The sequence below is a fragment of the Melanostigma gelatinosum genome (assembly GCF_949748355.1).
Source record: "Melanostigma gelatinosum genome assembly, chromosome: 11".
NCBI classification, from domain to species: domain Eukaryota; kingdom Metazoa; phylum Chordata; class Actinopteri; order Perciformes; family Zoarcidae; genus Melanostigma; species Melanostigma gelatinosum.
In genome coordinates, this window is record NC_136644.1 from 22,313,985 (window position 1) to 22,335,634 (window position 21,650).

The 21,650-nt window shown below is 42.7% G+C and overlaps 1 protein-coding gene across 1 annotated transcript; it reads right to left on the minus strand.

The window, feature by feature from the left end:
- Positions 1-1,490: 1,490 nt before the first annotated feature.
- Positions 1,491-19,779, minus strand: radil (Ras association and DIL domains; the record flags this gene model as incomplete). Its single annotated transcript, XM_079278990.1, has 19 exons — positions 1,491-2,234; positions 2,377-2,516; positions 3,800-3,939; positions 5,221-5,557; positions 6,019-6,245; positions 7,029-7,179; positions 7,363-7,535; positions 9,699-9,822; positions 11,501-11,617; positions 11,848-11,960; positions 12,126-12,277; positions 12,420-12,457; positions 13,331-13,461; positions 14,114-14,834; positions 14,922-15,098; positions 15,208-15,323; positions 15,850-15,957; positions 18,166-18,670; positions 19,696-19,779. The coding sequence occupies 19 exons, from the start codon at positions 19,777-19,779 to the stop codon at positions 2,135-2,137; spliced, it is 3,654 nt and encodes a 1,217-aa protein (XP_079135116.1). The 3' UTR covers positions 1,491-2,134.
- Between the last annotated feature and the right edge of the window lie 1,871 nt (positions 19,780-21,650).

The window sequence follows — 21,650 nt, forward strand, 5'->3', positions numbered from 1 at the left end:
ACAATGCAGCTAACATCCTGTGTGAGCAGTAACAGCTTGATTCCTGTTCATAGTACTTAAATAAATTAATAACATTTAGAAAAAGAATCCATAACTATATTTGTCATTCCAGAAAATACGAGTTATTTTTCTTTTCATCAGTAGGTTTCAATGTTTAATTACCAATATATTGACCAAAAATGATTAATTTCCTAAATGGAGTTTCTCCTTTAAATGTCCAAACAATATGTGACCAAGTGTTTATATATATATACATGTATATATGTATATATGTATATACATATATATACGTATATATATATATATACATATATATACATATACATATATATGTATATATACATATATATACATATATATATATACATATACATATATATACATATACATATATATGTATATATACATATATATACATATATATATATACATATACATATATATACATATATATATATACATATACATATATATACATATATACATATATATACATATATGTATATATACATATATATACATATATACATATATATACATATATGTATATATACATATATATACATATACATATATATATATATATACATATATATACATATATATACATATATATACATATATACATACATACATATATATACATATACATACATACATACACATACATACATATATACATACATACATACATACATATATACATATATACATACATATATACATATATACATACATATATACATATATACATACATATATACATCTATACATACATACATACATCTATACATATATACATACATATATACATATATACATATATACATACATACATACATATATACATACATATATACATATATACACATATATACATACATACATACATACATATATATATACATATATATATATATATATATATATACATATATATATATATATATACATATACATATATACATATATATATACATATACATATACATATACATATATACATATATATATACATATATACATATATACATATATACATATATATATACATATATACATATATACATATATATATATACATATATATATATATATATATATACATATACATATATACATATATATATACATATACATATACATATACATATATATACACATACACACACACACACACACACACTTGTTTACACCTCATAACCAGATATGTAGAGCATATATTCACAACAAAAGGGCAGTTCGTACACAAGGGTTGTGCATCAGAAACTCTGGAGTAAAGCACGTGGTCTTGATGATCCAGTAATTAATAAACAATGTTCCTACAACAGCGGCACGTGTGTGTATGTGAAGCCTCGAGAGCGCATCTCTTATTCCAGTAGAGGTATAAAGTCCGGTGATGAAGTGAAACGCGAGAGCTGGGGTCGTCGGCCTCGAGTTGCCTTCCTCCGTCACCCCACTCTCCAGTACAAAAGTCAACATTCAGACAATGGTTTAGTCTGAGCGGACAGTGATGATGCTTCGTGAGTTGCTGTCAAACAGAATTATAAAACACACAACACTCTAAAAGCACCGTGTAAAACATCGGACGTTCCTCTGGTTTGTCTGCAAAATGCTTTTTTTGGAATCGTTAAGTACATCTTCAGCTTGAGTCCCTTTGTCTGAGAGCTGGCTAGCTAGTTCACCATGCTACTTAATGACGAAATGACTAATACATTTTCTAAAATACAGGTGGGAAAAAAAAGGTCCAATGTGCACACATGCTCCGAGCGCTGACTGAAGAGAAATTCGAAGCCTACATTCTACGGTGCTTTAAACCCCATCAGTCCGCATACTGGCTGGTTAGACCTCGCCTGCCTCAAACGCTGATTAATTAGGCAACGTTTCCTCGCAGCGTATTCCTTTGATGCCGCGGTTGGTTTCAGATTCTATCTGTCACACAAACCCAGTGGGAGTCAGCATGAGGGAAGCAGGTCTGGCAGCTGTGGAGTCACGGAGCGTTATCTCCAGTTTGATTGCTTGGCTTTGTGCTGCGCTGACGCTAGGTTTCACATTCATAATTCATGCTGCGTGCGTACGTACGTGCACACGTTTGTCTCCCCCAGTCCTGTGTGTTTGTGCGCGTCTTAGTGGATCAGCAGGAGGAGGCGCTGATCTTCTCCGAGACGTCGGGGTCGGACTTGGCCACCAGGAAGCGCAGGCGACCTCCTCCCAGACGAATCAGATCCACCGCACTGCAAGGAGCATACAGGAGGAAGTAGAGAGAGAGAGTCCAGTTACGTGAAGCTCAGCAGAGACAGAGTAAGGATGACCGTCTGGGCACCAATCAATCAAAGTAATCAATTGGCTTAAGCACCACTGAAGCGTCCTCTGTACCTCTGGTAGTCTGCTCCGATCAGACTGGTCCCATTCACAGCCAGGATGCGATCTCCGATCCTCAGTCTGCCGTCGGAGGCAGCGGGTCCGTCGGGGATCAGAGTCCGGATGTAAATGCCTGGAGCGTTGAGGGGAGTGTGCTGCAGAGGGCAGAAGTGTTTTAAGCGCGTCCATTATTTAGGTGAGCATCTGATGGACAGATCGATAGAGCCGATTGATGAATTAAAGTACGTGGCCACTATTTTCCGTCCTCAGTATATGGGCGTTAAAACTTCTACATGACACGAAAGAATCGTTACAATCAGCGGTTTAAATGTGAGTTTGATTACATTGTGATTGCCTCGCAACATAACTTTGACTCGTTTATGGTCACTGTGACTTTATCAACACACTTTACAATTCATTTTTTCACTTACTATACTATGAATTTTTAAAAACCTTTTTCAACATATGAATTTTCTTTCTACATAATATTTTATAATCTTTTTTGGGGGAATGTTATATTATGACTTTTTTGGAAATGTTACATGTAACAGCCCCAGGCGGTTACTTTCCTGTCGTATCTTTTAGTGTACCTGGTTGGTTGGAGCTGGATTCAGTGAAGCATGTGGAGGCAGCTGGCTAATGTTTCCAGTCTATAAGACTCGCCCCATCCTGGGATTTGTGGGCTTTTCCCCCCCCCCCTGGCACCACTTTGTGCTATGTTGGACTTTTAATGTGCTGTATACTTTGTCTTTATATGCCTCCCTTACTTTGGTGGGATGTTTCCCCGTCAGTCCCATTTATTCGAATTTGTTACTTTTGGTAAAATGAATAAACCTTTGTTGAAGAAAAATCCTTTCTTGTAAATAAAAAATATTGCATATGCTTCCCTTATTTGTCCATGTCCTAGAGTCGGACCATGACATGACTTTTTAATAACTTTTTTGACATACTATGACTTCTTTTTAACATACATTATTATGACATACTTTCCTGTGATGTTTCTTCGAAAAAGTAAACTTTTTTTTGACGTACTGTGCCATCTATGACTATTTTCAACAAACTGCAAATACTTTGTCTTAACTATACTAGTACTTTTTTATGACATTTTTACACACCTTTTTGGCTTACTATACTATTAACTATGACTTTTGTTTGACAAATATACTCTGATTTATTTTGTTGATATTTTAATGGCTTACTATCCTTTAACTTCTTTTGATTTTCTTATGCTTTACTATGACTATTATGTATATGGCATACTATTCGCACACTTTTTTATCTAATGCTAAAACATATACCAGTACATTTGTGTTTTTAACTTATTCTTCAAAAGTAATAATAGCAAAAGTACTAAACAAACTGTTTCACAAAGACAAAAACACACTGCTGAAACCTTGAGTAGCGGGTAAGATAAAGTGTCAAACATCCATCTACTCACCAGGCCGTCTATGAGTCCCATGCCCAGTCCGTAGGGTCCCTTGTCCAGCTCCACTACAAACACCACACACAAGTCATCAGGAAGGGGAGGGGCGCCAAGGGAGGACACAGGGAAAGGAAACTCACACCCACTAATACACCCTGCAGAGGACACGGACACCCAAATACACAAATACACACACACACAAACACACACAGGGTCTTGCTATGGGGTTGGACAAACATAAAAGGTATTTCTGTGCAAAAGACATGCACACACACAGATACTGACACACATGCTACATGCTACAAAGCTAACCCGACACACAGACATGTGCTTCTGACTAGAACCTGCAGATGTCACACTCACTACACTGTAAAAACTGCACAGAGAAGATACTGCTGTCAAGTGAGGCACAGCGCTGACCGATGCGTTTCAGCAATTCAACTAAAGTAGTGCACATTTAATGCTACATTCATCAATTGTTGGTCTCTTGGGGACAGAAGAACCACAAAACAATCATCGGCATGCAAAGCCAAAAAAAAAAAATCTGAACATTTTTGCAGCAGATAACGGCATCTGAAAATGAGAGCTTATGAATCAAACACTAAATGTGTTGTTAAACCAAATGTATGAGCTAAAAGACACTGAAAGTCTTTGTTTGTGCAGCATCTGTGATAATTCTTTGTGGGTTCATTGCTCCAAGTGACCGCTCACCATTTATTGTCGTCATTTAATCCATAAATATAAACAGTATTGATGAATGCAGCTTTAAGTGAATTTAGAATGGCACTCATTTTGTGCAGGTGTTGTCAAAATAGGTCACCGTGTCCTGTTATCTCAGAAATGAACTGAGTGAAGCAAGCGAGGGAGGGAGGGAGGAACAGAGCCACATGACAGACAACGTCTTACAGTAGGGTGAAGGACTTTATCTTCACCATCACGTGAAACAGTTTGTTATGCAGTGTGTGTATTGTGTACGGATAAGGTGTGGCGTAGGGATGCACCGATCCAAAACCCTGCAATGACGTAACCAATCAACATGAAATACAGTTTGTTATGACTTACATTCATTCAGTCAGTTTTTACTGCCGAAGCAAATTCTGTCCTTGTTATCTTACATAACAACGAGTCCAATGAGTTCCCTGTAGGGAGATATACAGAGCTCAAATTTGGGGAAAAGATAGCACTGGTACCATGTCGGCCATACCGTAAGATCGGTGAATCCCTAATAATGTGTATGAATGAACTTTGGAGTGGCAAAAATAACAATGACACCATACAATATGTGATTTTTGATCTTATGTGAAGCTTACCGTGTTGTTGATTACACAGTGGTCATTTTTAAGACCATTAATTGTCGTGTTTCTATTCTGCATTCCACTACGCTGCTCATGTGTTGCTGTTATTTTTGCCCATCTCCTGTATAGTGCACAGCCTACCGTCCAGTCCGTTGGCGATGAGTCCGTTGGTCTTTTTACACTCTGCCAAAGTTCTGCTGGTGCAGCCGTTAGTCTGAGTGTTGGGGCCTGTGATATGCCCCCCTCCTCCTCCTCCTCCTCCTCCCGGGTAGAGCGGGGTGTTGGGAGGGGTCAAAAGGCAGGACGGGTCTGGATTTGCTGTCCGAGTGTGGTGGATGGTGCCGTTCCTTCTGAGGCTGTGTGTGTGTGATTGGCCTGGAGGCCTGTCCCGTCCTCTCTCCTCTCCCGTCTCTGCCGTCACCTCGTCCCCAGGACCCCCAGAGCGGGGACTGCTGTGGGCCGGAGGCAACAACTCCCTCTGTGTCGGCATTGGACACGAAGACTTTAGAGACAATATGAGGTCTAACATGAGGGCGCAATTATTAGAAAACAGAATGGAAATAAATCTTCCTGTTATCTTTATCCCTTTAGTCATCTTTAATTGGAATAATTCACCATTTAACATATTTTAGAATGTATGCATTTCTGTGTGCGTGTATATGTGTACATATGAGGGCGCAGTAACACTAGGGATTATGGTCTAGTCAGCCGTTCCCACTAATTAGACAGCCTAAAGACTAATCAGATTAACCATGATTTAACCACGTCTAGGTTTCTGTGAGTGTGTATGTGTGTGCGGGTTGGCTGGAGTAGAGGGTTTTTGTCTTTCATTTATGGGATTATGAGGAACTCCTCAACGGCCACAGCTGCTGAGGCACATGGCCTGGATTACTGGCAGGTGTGTGCATTTCACAGTGTATGCAGTGTGTGTTTTCTGACCTGAATGTCGGGCCAGTCAGCTGTGTTGGTTCCATTGGAGTGCGTGTGCACACTGGGAGTGCTGGTGTGCGTCTGCGTCTTGGTGCGTAGCCCCCACAGGTAGTGGCGGATGTAGAGCAGCTGTCTGTAGATGCTGTCTTCCACACACTCGCTGTCCAGGTTCACTCTGAAGCCGGCGCTGGGCAGCACTATGGGAGGGTGGTTCTCAAAGCTCTCCAGGAGGTCCACTGAACAGACACACAAACTGATGTTAACCCACCTACAGACACACACACACGTCACAAAAGACCTGATCCAGGATTGCTGTAAAGCTCCCCCACAGTTGTGAGTTACTTGTACTTCATTTGAGCATTTCCATTTTACGTTAATTTATATTTCTTATACAATGAGGCAAATATTTAACTCTTTTACTCAACTACATTTGACTGACAGCAAGAGTTACTAGTTACTCTGCAAACTTAGGTTAATCAAAAAATGACAATAAACTAAGATATATGTAGGATGTACACATAAAATAGTTCTTAATGTGTCAATAATTACAATCCATTCATATAATATTGTATTTACATTTGGTACTTTCAGTATATTTTCATGCTGATGCTAATGTATATTAATAAAGTAAGAATGTGCATGCAGGACTGGAGTCTGAGCTGAAGGACTTCATGGTGAACCAGCATGATTTCCTCTGATTTCGCCGACCCAGTGGCAACGATGACAAGCATTCAGAATAACTATAAAGAAATAGCCAATCTTCTTGCTAATAGTCTTGTTTACTGATGCAGTTCATATTATGGAGGCATCAGTATTAAATTGAGACTTTTTCAGAACCAGTTACAAGTAAAAGATCTGAGGAATTCTACGATCTCTGATGTGGTTTTTCCACAAAGTTTGTTTACTTTGTTAAAAAACGTCTTCTCCCCCATTCAAAAATCCGAAATTGTTTAACTGCTGGACACATGATTCATTTCACAGTAAAGTCAATTCTCGCGCCCACAAATTGACACAGTCACCTGTTCTGTATATATACGCTTCGTCCTCGCTGCTGGGTTGCCATGTTGGGACGGGGCCTATCGCCGCTGTGAGCTGGTACTGGGTGAGAATCCTGTGCAGCTGGACAGGCTTCAGAGCCGGGTGCTCACTGGACAAAGCTCGCCAACTCATCTGCACACAGAGAAGAAATGAAAGGAAAAGAAAGAGAGGAGAAATGAATCGGAAGTTCTTTTTTTTTTAATACAACCAAGCAATCAGGAGGTAAGACAATGAGCAGGCAGTGACCGGTTGATCCTGGCGAAACCTTCCTAGCAATCCTGTATAATATTGTGTGTGTGCGTGTGCATGTGGTACCTGTGTGAGCTGCTGCGGGGGAGTGGCCAGTATGGACACAGTGCTGATGAGTTTGGTGAAGAATTTGTCAGCCAGATGTCCCAGACCGGACCTGCTTGCCCACTCCATGACCATCCGCAAACACGCCTGAATCTGCAACACCTTCGAGCGCTGGAACCAACCCCGAGATGGACCTGCACACACGCGCACAAACACACACACGCACGCACACACACACACACACACCACAGTGAGTGTCTGGATATTTTCATCAGAGGCACTGCAGAAGATTTCTATTCTTGGGTCCGAGCATGTCTGAGAGAAAAGCAGACAATAGAGACTGTGTTTCTCTGCATGCCTTTGTCTTGTACGACAATACATATATTATACACTACAGACGTGCATTTTTAAGTAAGTTGATATCAAAGTTAATGAAACAACAGCAACAGCCACCTGCTCATCGCAGAATACAAATCGACTGCTGCAGAGCGGCTCAGCTGACAACAAACCAGCACACAGCTCGCATTCTTCACTCTGTAATCCTCTCTTTCTCTGGTGCACATCAAAGAACGGAAAGGACGTTTTGTGTAAAGTTAAGCAGGCGATAAGTTGAAATCTGGCATTTGTCGAGATGGTATCCCATAGTTTGTCAATCTGTCGTTCCTTTACCTCACTGCAGCTAGAATTCATATTTAAGCTTTCTGAAATAGGCTAACCCGCCCAACGTGAGCTCAGGCCTCTGCTGGAGTTTGCTACAAACGATGACAAACAACTGGACTTATGCTGACGATACCCGAGTGTCTGTGCAGAAGCCAAAACAATGTGTTTTGAAATCCTTTTTTTTTAATAATCAGGGACTACAAAAGAACTCATCTGCTCCTCAGAGATGTACCAGATTTAGCTACTTGCTACTTTCCATCTGCACTCAGCGAGTAGACACAAACATTATGAAATAGAACGAATACAAGTACCCGCTCCAAAAACACTGACTACAAACTGCAACTAATGATTATTCCATTATCAATTCATCTGCTAATTATATTCTCAATTAATGAATTAATTGGTTGGTCCTTAAAATGTCAGAAAATAGTAAAGCATCAGAGTCGCCCTTCATGGAAAGATGAAGGTGAGATCAGGAACTGTCTGGCATCGTAAGTCAACAATATTATGAATTCAATCTGACAATCAATGCCAGTTTTTGGCACTCGACAGTATTCGATAACACAGAATTTCTCCCTTTGCAAGTTAGACATGACAGGGAGCTTCAGGCAGATGATAAACTGTCAGCATTATGTGCAGACACACACACACACACACACACACACACACACACGCGTTTTGGGTGCACTCACAGATATTCACACACTCCCCTCTGTAATAGGCTTATGTCTAGGCATAAAGTAATCTGTGTGAGAGGCCTCGTAAACGGACGATTTACAAACACACACTAACGTTTAAACACAGATAAGTCATTGTACACTCCCAAACACACTCACACACACAATCATACAAATACAGGGGCTTCTGCAGCACGTCACATGTCCTTCTGAGTTGCCATAGAATCGAGGCAACAGAGCGAGCGTTGCAGAGCGAGCGTTGCAAGCGTCAGCGTTACCTGCCACAAACTCACGTCACTGTTACCATGGACACCAGCGGAGGAGAAATGTCAATGAGCGACAGAAAGGGGAGCGAGGGAGAGAAAGAGAAAGCCAGACGGATGGAGAGAGGGAGGTGGAGATGAGGAGGAGGAGGGAGCCTCTGCATGAATATGAAGGTATTTCTCCTTCTCCTTCTCCCAGACATGTGATCTCTCCCGTCTCCTTTGGCTGATGAAGACACATGGCGTGTGCGTGAATGTGTATCTGTGTGGCAGGAGACACAGAGGGAGGCTGTGGAGAGGTTGGACGTAATAGGTGGTCGGACACATGGAAAAAGCTGGGGGGTAAATGACTTCTTGATTTCTTCTGTATTTAGACAAGGTACTAGACTATTAGCAAGGTTATCACAACAACTAAGTGGCCCGCCAGCCTTTTACCATTTTACCCTTCACTCTGACCTTTCCCCATCTCTCCCCCGTCTCCTCTCTCTCTCCCTCATCCAATCCAACCTCTACTCTTCTTTGTCTCACCCCCTGATGGCCAGATGGAACGAAGGAAAGCAAGAAGGAGGAGGAGAGAGGGGGGGGGGGAGACAGAATGCAGATATGGGAAGGGCATTGAGGACAAATCTGTTAGTCTGTCAAAATGCTGACAAGGACACAAGGACACTCACTTTCTCTCTCTCTCTCTCTCTCACGCACCAACAACTGTACAAATCCTGCGGGAGGTCTAATGGAGGGCGAGTGTGCATGCGTATACCTTTGTCCATTAGCTGGTTAAACAGCGACACGTTGGAGAAGAAGAAGAGGTAAGCGAACATCTGAGCCTGAATTTCCGGATGGACCTGGTAGCTCTGCAAAAGCTCCTGGCCATTCTGAAACACCTGCACACAGATGTGTTAACACACAGGTGAGCACAGCAATACTGTTGCTGTCAAAACACATGCAACCATTGTTGCTTATGTCTTATATCTATGTCATATATACTGTACGTATATGTCATAAAGACTCTGCATCTTCAGTTTCCATCTCTTCATTGAAGCTATACGATGTTTACACCAAGTAAAAAGACTTATGGCTGCACTCTTCCTTTAAATGGAAATATTCCTGTGTCCAGTGAATCATTTTAAGTTTACAAGTTCAAAGGTCAATCGAACGTCCAAAAGGTCCCAACTAATTCTGTCAGAATGAGACACAAGAATCTAAATTAGAAATAAAATGTGGAAAAGGAAGCCAGAGTTTTGCAGTGTCGACCGTGACTTCTTGCTGCATGAAGCAAAACAAAGAAAGATGTCGCCGATCCCCTCTGACCTGGACTGTGTCTCATGCTCCCCTTCAGGTGCAGTTGACATTATTTTACACACATGCTGTTGATAATTTGCCGATTCATTTTTAATATGTTATAAACCACTTTGGAAACATAAGATGTGTCATTTTATATTTATCTCTATCATTTATTCAACAATTACTATACTATAAAAGTCTGTCGTTTTGAGATTTCTGTGCATCGCTTCTGCAGAGAAAAGATTTGCTAATTCATCAAAACGAGATCATTTTTGCATCGCTCTTAGTGCATACTCAACACAACATGTTCTCTCCCACAGGGACACGACAAAATATAATTTAACAATTTATTTTTTTTTAAAGTCGAAATTCTTTAATTTCTTGTCAGAGTTCTGATGATTCTGAGACTAATGTAAGAACATTTTTCCCTTCTGAATATTGTCCCTAATACTCTTCTATCATTCGATAAGATGTTTGGTTTCTCCATATTCATGAAGTATATTGATAATTCTTTCATTACATTTCAGTCCCCCTCCACTTAAAAATGTGTTTTGCATATTGTTACTTCACTTGGCTGTTGTGTTGTGGGAAAAAGTGTTTGACCTGGAGAGGCATTATGGAGAACTTGTATTTTTCAGTGGAGTCCTTGTTTTTTTTGCCTCACACATGTCTCACGCAAATCTGCCAAAAGTTTCATACTATTCCACTGATCGACAGTTGGCAGTGAAGAAGAAGAAAAGCTCGTAAACGTGGACGGAAACAATGCAAGATTTTGAAATACTTAAAAATTGGAAAATATTTTATGAGGAAAGACATTCATTCATCACATTTGTTAGACTTCAAGGAGCCAATCACAGTCCAGTAAGAAGCTCTGAGAGGTTTGATGTGGAACCGTACGCACAGACACTGAGAATGGACTTTTCAGTGACGTCTGTTCAGCAGTTTAACTTTTTAAATGAACATATTTGTATATTCATAGATTCTGGATTTTTCAATGAGGGACAAGGATTGTAAGATTTTTTCAAGCAGTACATTTTACTAATTTTATATTTCGGGGAAGAACCATATTTGTATTTTTCATCTTTAAACATATCTGGTGGGGATCTTTAAATTATGATTTAAAAACGAATCTATACAGGCCATTTAAAAATGTTAAATTAATTAATTAATAAATAACTATTTCTGACACATTATGACGATTAATAATCAACTGCATTTTCATGATCCTAACAACCCTAACTGTACTGCGATACAATACAATACAACACATGTGCTTACCTGCAGGACCCTGCGTATAGGTTCAGGAAACCCTACACCTCCTTTCCAGCAGGGCTCAGAGCTGTCGACTGGGAATGGATTACAGTCCAACAAACCTGGCAACACTACATAAAGAGCCTGGGGGGGGGGGGGAGACAGACAGACAGACAGACAGACACACACAGACAGACAGACAGTCATTGTGATGAAAGTGATCTGAAGTGTCTAACTTATTCATATTCAGACCTCATCTAGTCGTTCATTGTGTGTGAGCTCTTCTGTGTTAAGAGGGTCCGTTATCGTTCATCCAGCCCGTTTAAAGAATAAAAAAGAGATTTAAAAAAAAATGTGCCGCAGTGACGGGTTACCTTGGTGATATAGTAGACACATTGCTGGAAAGTGTACATGATCACTTCCTCCAAGATGGTCATTGCCTCCTCATTGGCTGATATGGTCGCAGAGAGCAGCGACTCCTTTGAGCCTAAACACAGATGACAGAGACAGAGGCGTACTTAAGAGGCAGAGGGAGGGAGAGCTGGAGCTGCATCAGTGTCTTCTGTATGTCAGTGTGAGTAATGACTCTTCAGCAAAGTTGTTTCCAAACTCATCATTCACACCCCTCGAGTGTGTGCGAGTGTGTGTGTACCTTGCAGTGTCTCTATGCTGTGCGTGTACGCTGGTGCTCTTTGCTGTATAAAGTAGAGGATCTCGATGGAGTTGGACATCCAGAAGAAGATGGTCTGCAGGTCTGGGATCAAGTCTGAGATACTGAGCAGAGACAGGGTGCCCGGGTCCTGGCTACATGGACAAACACACACACACACACACACACACACAAAGAGTGAAGGGTTAAACACATTAGGTAGACATACTGAACACACCGAAATACATACGGTACATGAGCACATATGCTCTCTTTCTGTTGGAAAGCGATACTCACTGCTGAGCTTGCTTCTGAGCCAGATCCTTTGTCTTCTCCTGCAAGACACACACACACACACACACACACACACACACAGCAATTAAGAGCTCATTAAACTTTTAGGATGTGCGTAGGAGAACCAAACTTCATGACGCTATCACTAACCTGCAGAAAGAAATATCACTATTACAAAGCCCAACACACTCACACTGACGCGTGTTGATAATTACTTTGTGACTCACTGGACTGGATAAATGCTTAACTCTATTTATAAGATGACCCTCCCCCTTTTCTCCCCCCCCCCCCCAACACCCATTTTAGGATAAAAAGTAGATAACCCTGAGAATAAAACACGGTGGGATGTAAAATATTCTGGGTTTCCAGCAGGGATTTAAAACCGAGGCAGACCACCTCATCCTAATATCAAAAGTTTATACATTCTTCTAAAAAGAAAACATAAACCTTCAGGGCGAAAAAGAAGAGAAGCACACAGCGAATCCCATACATATAAAGTGTATCTATTATTTAGGCTGTTATCTCATGGCTAAACTAAATGTCTATGCAATTCATTGTATTGACAGAATATTGTGTGTGTAATACAGTACAAAACATGTGATGTGCAACCCTGTTTAACTATTCACCTGACCTGGCATGGCTGACCAGTTTCTCTCCACATGAGGTCATCTTAAGCAGAGACCAAAGCACCACAGACAGGTAGACAGAGAGAGAGAGACAGGTAAACAGAGACAGACACAGAGAGAGAGAGAGAGAGAGAGAGAGAGAGACAGGTAGACAGAGACAGACACAGAGAGAGAGAGCGAGACAGGTAGACAGACACAGAGAGACAGGTAGACAGAGAGAGAGGCAGACAGATACAGAGAGAGACAGTTGAAGAGACAGGCTGGATAAACAGACAGACAGGCACTGACCCATGCGATGGTCTGGATTCGTCGGACAATCTTGAGCAGCAGTTTTCCAAAACTCCCAGGTGGGAAGGTTGACGCCGAGTGTTGAATGCACAGACACAGCAGGTAGGCAGGTGTCAGCTTATGGTCGTCTCCTGGGAAGGAGTTTAAAGGTTCATCTCACCCAAGTCATAAAAGCATACATTTTCTCACATACCTCTCGTGGTTTCTTACTATTTATGCAGCTCACAGATTAAAAAACTTGAAAGTGAGGTCTGTGGATTTTCTGGGGCAACAAGGACACTGATTCTGACGTTGCTTTTCATGGACACTTCTTAGTATAAATACCTTTAGACGACAGAAACACAAGGGTGAAACATACTGAATGGCATGGGACGGTTTCTCTCATGTTTAACCATGTGTCCTTATTTTTGTTTCAACACTGCGCCCAAATCTCTGTGTACTGAACTGGACCTGTGTATTTGTCTGTTTATTAAAGAACTCATTCTAGCCTCCCTATTGTTGTGAATCTAAAAAACACATCGTTCAATGCTTTGAACACCACAAATGAAATGCCATTCATTGGGGTGACAGCTGAATGTCGACAGACACATATTTCTCAAAACCTGGACATATAAACCATCGACATGCTCTACATGCTAGATGCCACTAGAGGAGTGTGAGATTGCTTTTTGTAATTTTGGTGAACTAACATTTTAACTGCAACACAATACATCCACTGAGATAAAAACATTGCATAAGTGAGCATCGTATATTGTCTGTCATAACATAAATCAGAGCACAGACCTCCAGGTTCGATGAGAGACACAATCCTGTTCAACAGCTGGTCTTCATGAGTCTGGTCAAAGTCCAGCTGCAGCCTTCTCTTCTGACCCCCTCCTCCTCTTCCTCCTTCCCCTCCTCCCCCTCCTCCTCCTCCTCTTCCTCCTCCTTCCCCTCCGGACAAACTATGGGGCCCTCCCGCTGCCGTCCCCCCGCTGCGGGGTTTCACTAGGTGAGGTTTGAAGCTGCGTCTGACTGCAGGAACACTGGACACCTGCGCTGCTCTGTCCTTGAGCACAGAACCGCACATCTTGCAGGTCTGAGCGCCGCCCTCTCCCTCCTCCACCCCTACATCGTACAGCTGCCCCAGGGAGCGAAGGCGTGCCAAGGTCTGCGCAGGCAAGGGCTTAGCGCCCGTGGGGTCCTTGTACAGGAAGATGTAATGCGCTCCGAAGGAGAGCAGGTCGCCGTGTCGCAGCGTGGTGGAGCGCTCGCAGCGAGAAAAGTTGACCAGAACTGTGGCGTGGAGCACTGGCTCGACAGCAACACAGGACCGCTGGCTCTCCCCCGGCTCCTCCCCCTTGTTGTTGGTGTTGCTGGCATGACGACGGGGCGCGGCAACTCGGCGCAGGCGGCAGTGGAGTGGCAGGATGTCAGGAGAGAAGAGGCAGATGTTGGGGCGAGCTGATGGAGTCTCCAGACCGACTGTGTGCTGCTCTCGGTTCAGCAGGTACACCAAACAGTCCTGCCACACACGGCACAAAGAACATCACATCATCTGACATTTTGGACGTCTCTTAACACGACGCATGAACCTCTTCCCTTTCCTCACCTGCTGATTGTATCCCTGGAGCAGCAGGAGGTGCGGGGACTGGTAAAGCGAGTGCTTCACCCCTCCCTGACTCCCGTCCTCTTTCTTCCGGCCGCCGGAGGCCGCCTCACGTTCCCGACCCCTTAAGGGCCCTGGCAGGGTGGAGTAATAACGCTTGGGCTCATCTTCCACTCCCAGCTGCAGACCCACGCACGGAAACACACATGCATCCAGGAGTTCATTGCCAACAGTTACATGAATTATGACACTCAATTACCCTGACTGGGCTCCAGTGTGAGGGCCCCACCTGGTTGAGGCTGGTCTCGCTGAGGCTTCGGCTGAAGGACGAGTTGCTGGATCGGGGCAGGGTCAGCGTCCCCTTCGCCCTGTTCCTCTGGAGCTTACGAGCCTGAGCATTAATATCTGCAGGGAAGCAGAGAGGAGGAGTAAGGGAGAGAAACAAGGAGGGAGAGAGAATAGCTAAAGGGAGAACAGGAGTAGAATAATAAAAGAAAGGATCAAAAGGGAGAGGCAGAGCAGGGAGAAGGGGAGGTTGAGGACACGGAGGGAAAGTGGAGAACAAGAAGAAAGTGCTGAAACGTGACATGTGCATCGTCAGCATGCATGTGTGACTCATGAGTGAAGTCTGGGTAAAGTACAGCACAACAGTGATGGGTGAGCTGAGTGGAAACGTCATGAAACAAACCGGTCAGATGAAGTAAATGGTGCTGGATGAAGCAGCACACCTGATGGGAGATGAACTGAGCAGCTCCTCATGACTTTAACTTGTGGCCATGCAATGGCTCTGCGCGCACACACACACACACACACACACACACACACACACAGGTTCAATCACTGGCAATGGGGGTGGCGCTGGTGACAACGCAGGTAGAGGTGGACTCCATGGCAATGACTGACAGCCACCCGACCTGAGGCCAGTCCCCACCTTTAGAGCTGGACTGTACCACTCGACCAGACCGCAGGGGGGAGCTCCTGTGTTTGCCCAGCCCGGACCGACCCATTAGAGCCGCCAGGAATTGGGAGGTTTTGGGCCCTACAGCAGGGTGGGAGGAGTTAGGGAGAGGAGGCTGAGAAAACACCCCCCTCACCAAAACACCAAGCACAGAATAACCCCCACACACACACACACACACATCATCCGCACACCACAAGACGCACATGCACTGTGGAGCAAGAGTATGTGGTGCCTCTAGTGAGTAACATCAGCAGTTAGTAAGGAGAGATACAGTTAAAGGTATGAGGTACAGGATTTCCCCCTCCAACATATCACTGTCAAATTATTAAGATATCACAGTCCATGTCAAGCAACAGCTGCATTGTTTTTGGTGTTTTCATATTGGTCGATTTGGGTGTTTTTGTCTTTGATTTAATAATAATTAAAACCAGCAGAGTCGGGAATGTAGATTGCATGACTGAGGATTGGTATTACAATTAATTTGGCTGTGATATGTTCATGTAATTAATGCAATTAATTAATCCTACAGTACCTTTAAAGTGCTATCTCGAAGTCATAAAGTTCACACATGTGCATGCACGCTCGCACATACACCAGGGGAGGAAAAAAACAGGTGAAAGACAGAGAAGTGAAGAGAAAGAGAATCCAGGGTGTGCGTGAGTTTTCTCAACACTATAAACACAAAAGAGAAAAGGTTAGAGTGAAAATGAAAATATTTGTGTTAATAAAGCAGTTCTATCTCCAAAGGCATTCTTTGATGTGATTATATTGTCGTTGTGCAACTGGAACTGAAGTGTCTCGAAGCACAGTGAGGAATGCTTTTGCATAAAGAAGGCTGGTGATAATCGTTATTTTTCTGTTCCTTTATCACAAGAACCGCTGCGGTTTATTTTGAGTCAATCCACTACACATGGTCCTGCTGTAAATACCCACAGGCACACAAAATGCATTAATCCCTGGTTGAAAACAGTCCCCACCAAATGCACTATTTAGTTTTTGAGTAATGTAAAATCTACAGTGAGCAGCTGCTGTAGGAAATAACCAACTTAAACCGTGGATAGGGGCTTCCCAGTGATAACACACACAAAGATAGGAGGGACCCATCGTATGCAGCAAAGTGAGCAGATTTAAGGTGCTAATTATATGCACAAACACAGGCCCTCAATGGCCAAAACTGTACGAGATGTGATACAGAGAAGGTCAGACAGCCTTGAGAGATGGTCTAACACACCAAGGGTTGTGGTCTTTTCATGGGAATTGTTGACCATTAGAAAACAATAGAATAGCACCAACCGTATCCCTTTTCATGGCTTTTACAGGGTTGGTTACTATTGTCTTGTGTCCTCTGTCCAAAAAGTGCACAACTGCTGTACCAATTTAAAAAAAGAAAAGAAAAAAAAAGATTGTTGACTGACTTCCTGGCTGCCACACAAGTTGACATAGCAACCAGTAAACCCTAGCATGCTTCGTGAGAAACGCAAAGTGAAGGCTGGAAATACTCTTAACACTGTAGTACACGAACTGTTTCTAAATGTCTTCAACGGGATGCACAGCGGGGAGTGTATGCATGAGTGTGTGCGTGGCAAACTTTTCATCCATTATCAGTAAACCAATCTCCATGAAGGTCACTTCATGGTTCACACAGACATAGATTTATAATACTGCATTGCAGGTGTGAAGTCATTACAGTGGTTTCACAACAGAGTTTGTGCGAATTCGTTTACACTTTATCGATTGAAGTCTATCTACAGAACAGAGTGAATCTCTGCCGCAAACTTCAGCATCAGGCGAGTGTACACGGTTCAGGTGTGACGGTACTTGATATCGTGTCTGTAGTAGGAAATGTGTCATTCAGAAAAACACGAGGGCGCTCACACACCCATCCACACCTCCGGCCGCAGAGGACTCGGCTTTCACTCAATCAATCGACCAGCATTTCCTCTGCACCGTTTTGTGTGCGTGTGTTTTCTATAAGTGCTCAATCGCACATGCATTTCAAATAAAAACTTAAATAAAACATCTTTACAGAACTGCACTACCACATGACACAAAAAACACTGGTTATCATCCGAGAACAACGTCTTCTCTGCATGATAATAACTGTGACGAAAGATCTTATTCTGCATCTCCACACATACACACACACACACACACACACACTGCAGAGGAGGTAACGAGCTGTGCTTTTCTGCTGAGTTTGACATGTCAAGAAAGGAAGGGAATTAGACCAGCTGCTGTGTGTGTGTGTACCCGTCTATCTTTATGCGAGTATGCGTGTGTCCTCACCAGCAGTGATGGTGTCCTTCTCCTTGGCGTTGAATTCCTCCACCTCTGCTCTCCTGCGCAGCTCAAATCTGCGAGCGTGTCCTTCTCTGGGTTTCCAAAGCTCTTGCAGCAACAGAGGCTTTTCATTGTCCCCCAGCGCACGCAAGCATTCAGTTCGCCACCCCCCTCCTCCTATCCCGCCTCCCCCCTCCAAGCGGCCGATCACGTCGCACAGGACGTAAGAGTGGGCCGCGTTCTTGTTCAGGGAGTAGCGCTCGAGTGCCTCTTTGACCAGCTCCTGCGCACTGGAGCGCGGGGTGGCCAGGACGCTCTTGTAGTTGGCGCCGGCACAAATTTCATCTCCAAAAATCTTCAGCACCCCGGGGGCCGAGCTCTGCGTGGAGAGTTCGGCTGGGTCGTCCGTCGGTCGCTCTGGGGGTTCAGTCGTCGAGCGGCGGTCCCCGCGAGTGTTTGTTCCGGTTTCGACTGGGACACGGTCTCTGTAACTGAGAGTACGGTACAGGACCTGGTGACAGACAAACAATACTGAATGCATATTAGGCCCACTTTATCACAGACAGGATGCGTTTCTTTCATTGTTTATTGAAGGATCAGTTCAACAAAACATATTTTGAGGCATCAAAGCGTTGGAAAATTTTACATTTAAACAAAGTGAAGAGTCTTCAGCAAAGCTACCAACTATGTGAGGCTGTACCCGATCACAGCTTTGAGCTAAATGTGCTAAATGCTAACGTCAGCATGCTCAAAGTGACAATGTTAACATGCTAAATTTGCAGGAATATTTAGCTTGGGATAGTTTCTATCGGAGTGAAATGACCCAAAGGTGAAGAAAGAAAAGGACACAATGCCGTCCCACAATTCCTTGCAGCAGTACCACCGATACCACCCGCATCAACAGCATCCGATATTACACAATTATGTGACCTAATTTAAGTGCAGTTCCATTAGCATTGTTATTGTCCTGATGAATTCTCCTTCACATCTTTTCTTGACCCTCAGGACGTTGGGTTCGGACTATTCAACCACAGCCAACGTTAAACATGCTCGCCAAAAGGTTTTTGGACAAATTACAATTTTGACTTGATGACCAAAGTTATGACAGTTCATCCTGAGGAAGATATTTCAGCCAGGACTATAGTGTGGCTTCAGACTGACCAACATTGCCATGTCCTAGAGTCCTGCTTCTTTCTAGCGGCTAAAAATGTAACAGCAACCCAAAACCGAATCACGTTTACACCGAACAATCGATTTTAGATAACGCAACCTCAGCAAACAAAGCCAAAATGTTCTACACGGCTGGATACCAACAGAGACGAGTGAGGATATATGTCTGTTTGTTTTTTGTGAGTGGCCCTTTAAGGTAACGGTATTATCAGATATAGTGCAGAGCCAAGCACTTCACCAAAAACTGGATGAACATTTGCTGGAGTGCGTTTGTTTCCATCATTTAATTTGACCTTTTTAAAATGTAGATGGATGTCTAGAGATTGAAAGACTGAAATTGCTGTGTGTGTGTGTGTGTGTGTGTACCTGTGTGAAGGTCCTGCTCTGGCGTTTCAGGCGGCTCTTGGACGGTAGGGACATACTGGCCCCAGAGGAAGAACCGTAGAACATGGTGCTGCTGTTGGCTTCACAAACTCCACAACTGGTGAGCGAGGAAAAAACATTTGAAATATTCTACTCGAGCCCATCGTGAAGGATTCAAACATTCACACACACACACACTCAAAAGCTCACAGGCAAAAAAAAAGGTCCATGCATTAAAAGGTGACGATGGACTCACAGCTACATCTGACACTTACTTGTGAAACATTTGTAGATCTGGAAGGCAAAGAAAATCTCCCCTAAATCTACGTCAAATGTATTCACCATAAACAGACAATGACAAACAGGAAACGCCGCGTGTGTGTTGGTGCATGTGGCCGTTACCGTGACGCTGTTACGTATCGTCACTGCGGTGTGCAGCAGCAGCAGGTAGAATGATATAGTTGAGGGTCTGATGCTTTTCATTTCACCGTCACCTTTCACACTGGAGAAGCAAAAATAAAAACGGAGATATAAATACTGAAGAGTTCCTGCGGGGTTCTGGATCCTTGAGGTTAACTTTTAGATAATATCGCTGTGGCTTTGAGCTTTTTAATGATTTCTTTCATAGAGCTCAGCTTTTTCACACCAGAGTCAAATAAACATATGAGTTCTGGGCAAAACCTGCAGATAAAGAGTAGATTTTTGGAGAGAAACACACTTTTTTAAATTCCAGTTGTGTCTGTAGAATAAAAGAATATATTTTAGAAACCACCACTAAATCTTAAAATCAAAAGGAGGTTTGACAATTACCGATAATTGAAACGATGGCATTGAAATCCAGTGTTTAATATACCACTAAAAAATCTTAAGAAAATGGAAAGCTAATTTGCTCTTTTTAAATGCACAAATTTATTTTTCCAACTTTTCTTTACCAATTATTTTTTTGATAAATTAATTTAATAATTTGTTTCCAAAACTACAGAAACTAGTTTAAAATGCCCATCAAGGGTTCCCAGAGCCCAGGGTGATTGCTTTCTTCAGATTGCTTGTTTTGTCTGATCAAACCTATTTTATATATTGTTGTTGTATTTGTTTGTTGTTTTCTTTCGTTTTTTTGATACTATATGGACTCATGAGTCTGAAATAAAAGTTGATTATTAAACCACATTTTGTTGTACAACCATCAAATTTGAAAAGCTGCAACCAAAAAATGTTTGCTGTTGTTGCATATTAACCTTCTGTCCATCCACTCATTTAAGCTCTAATATTACACATTTTATGCATTTTCCAGTTTCTGATTGTGTTGCATTGTTTCTCTTAAGTGTCCTGGCTGTGTTTTTCCTCCCAACAGTCTCGTGAATAATCTCAAACTTGATGCGACTGATCGAATCAACCTTAAAACTATGAATTGTGCATGCAGGTCATGCATTTCTATCTCACAGAAACAGGTGCGTTTCCAGTCCGCGTCCCCGCGGAAGGCCAGTCACGCGTCACTCTTTGCTTTGCATGACCTCTTTTGACCGATGAAGATCTTTCTTGCAGGTTATCAGGAAGCCACTGGGCATTTTACAGCCGGTGTAGCAGCAGAAATGTCACCAGATGAAAGCAGCGCCTCATGAACGTAATCCACTTATACTGTATATGTCATTTCCTTTCAGCAAATATTTGGCAGGAAGCCTAAAAGGTGTTGTTGTAGCTGACTCTGCAGGCACTGGTGGGATAACGTGACTATTTGAAATGCCTGCTAATCCACAGTAATCTGGCTACTTGGCCGCAGTTAACTCAATCCTGGGACCAACAGACCCGTCCTGTGTCCACACCACAAACTGGGACAGACGGAGGCCTACATTTTTTGCATTGGTGGGTTGCGTTTTGTGGCCCCAGGATGTAGTGTTACGTTTAATAATCATGTCACACACGCTTCAACTTCTCCACCTTTTTCATTCGCAGTCTGTCCT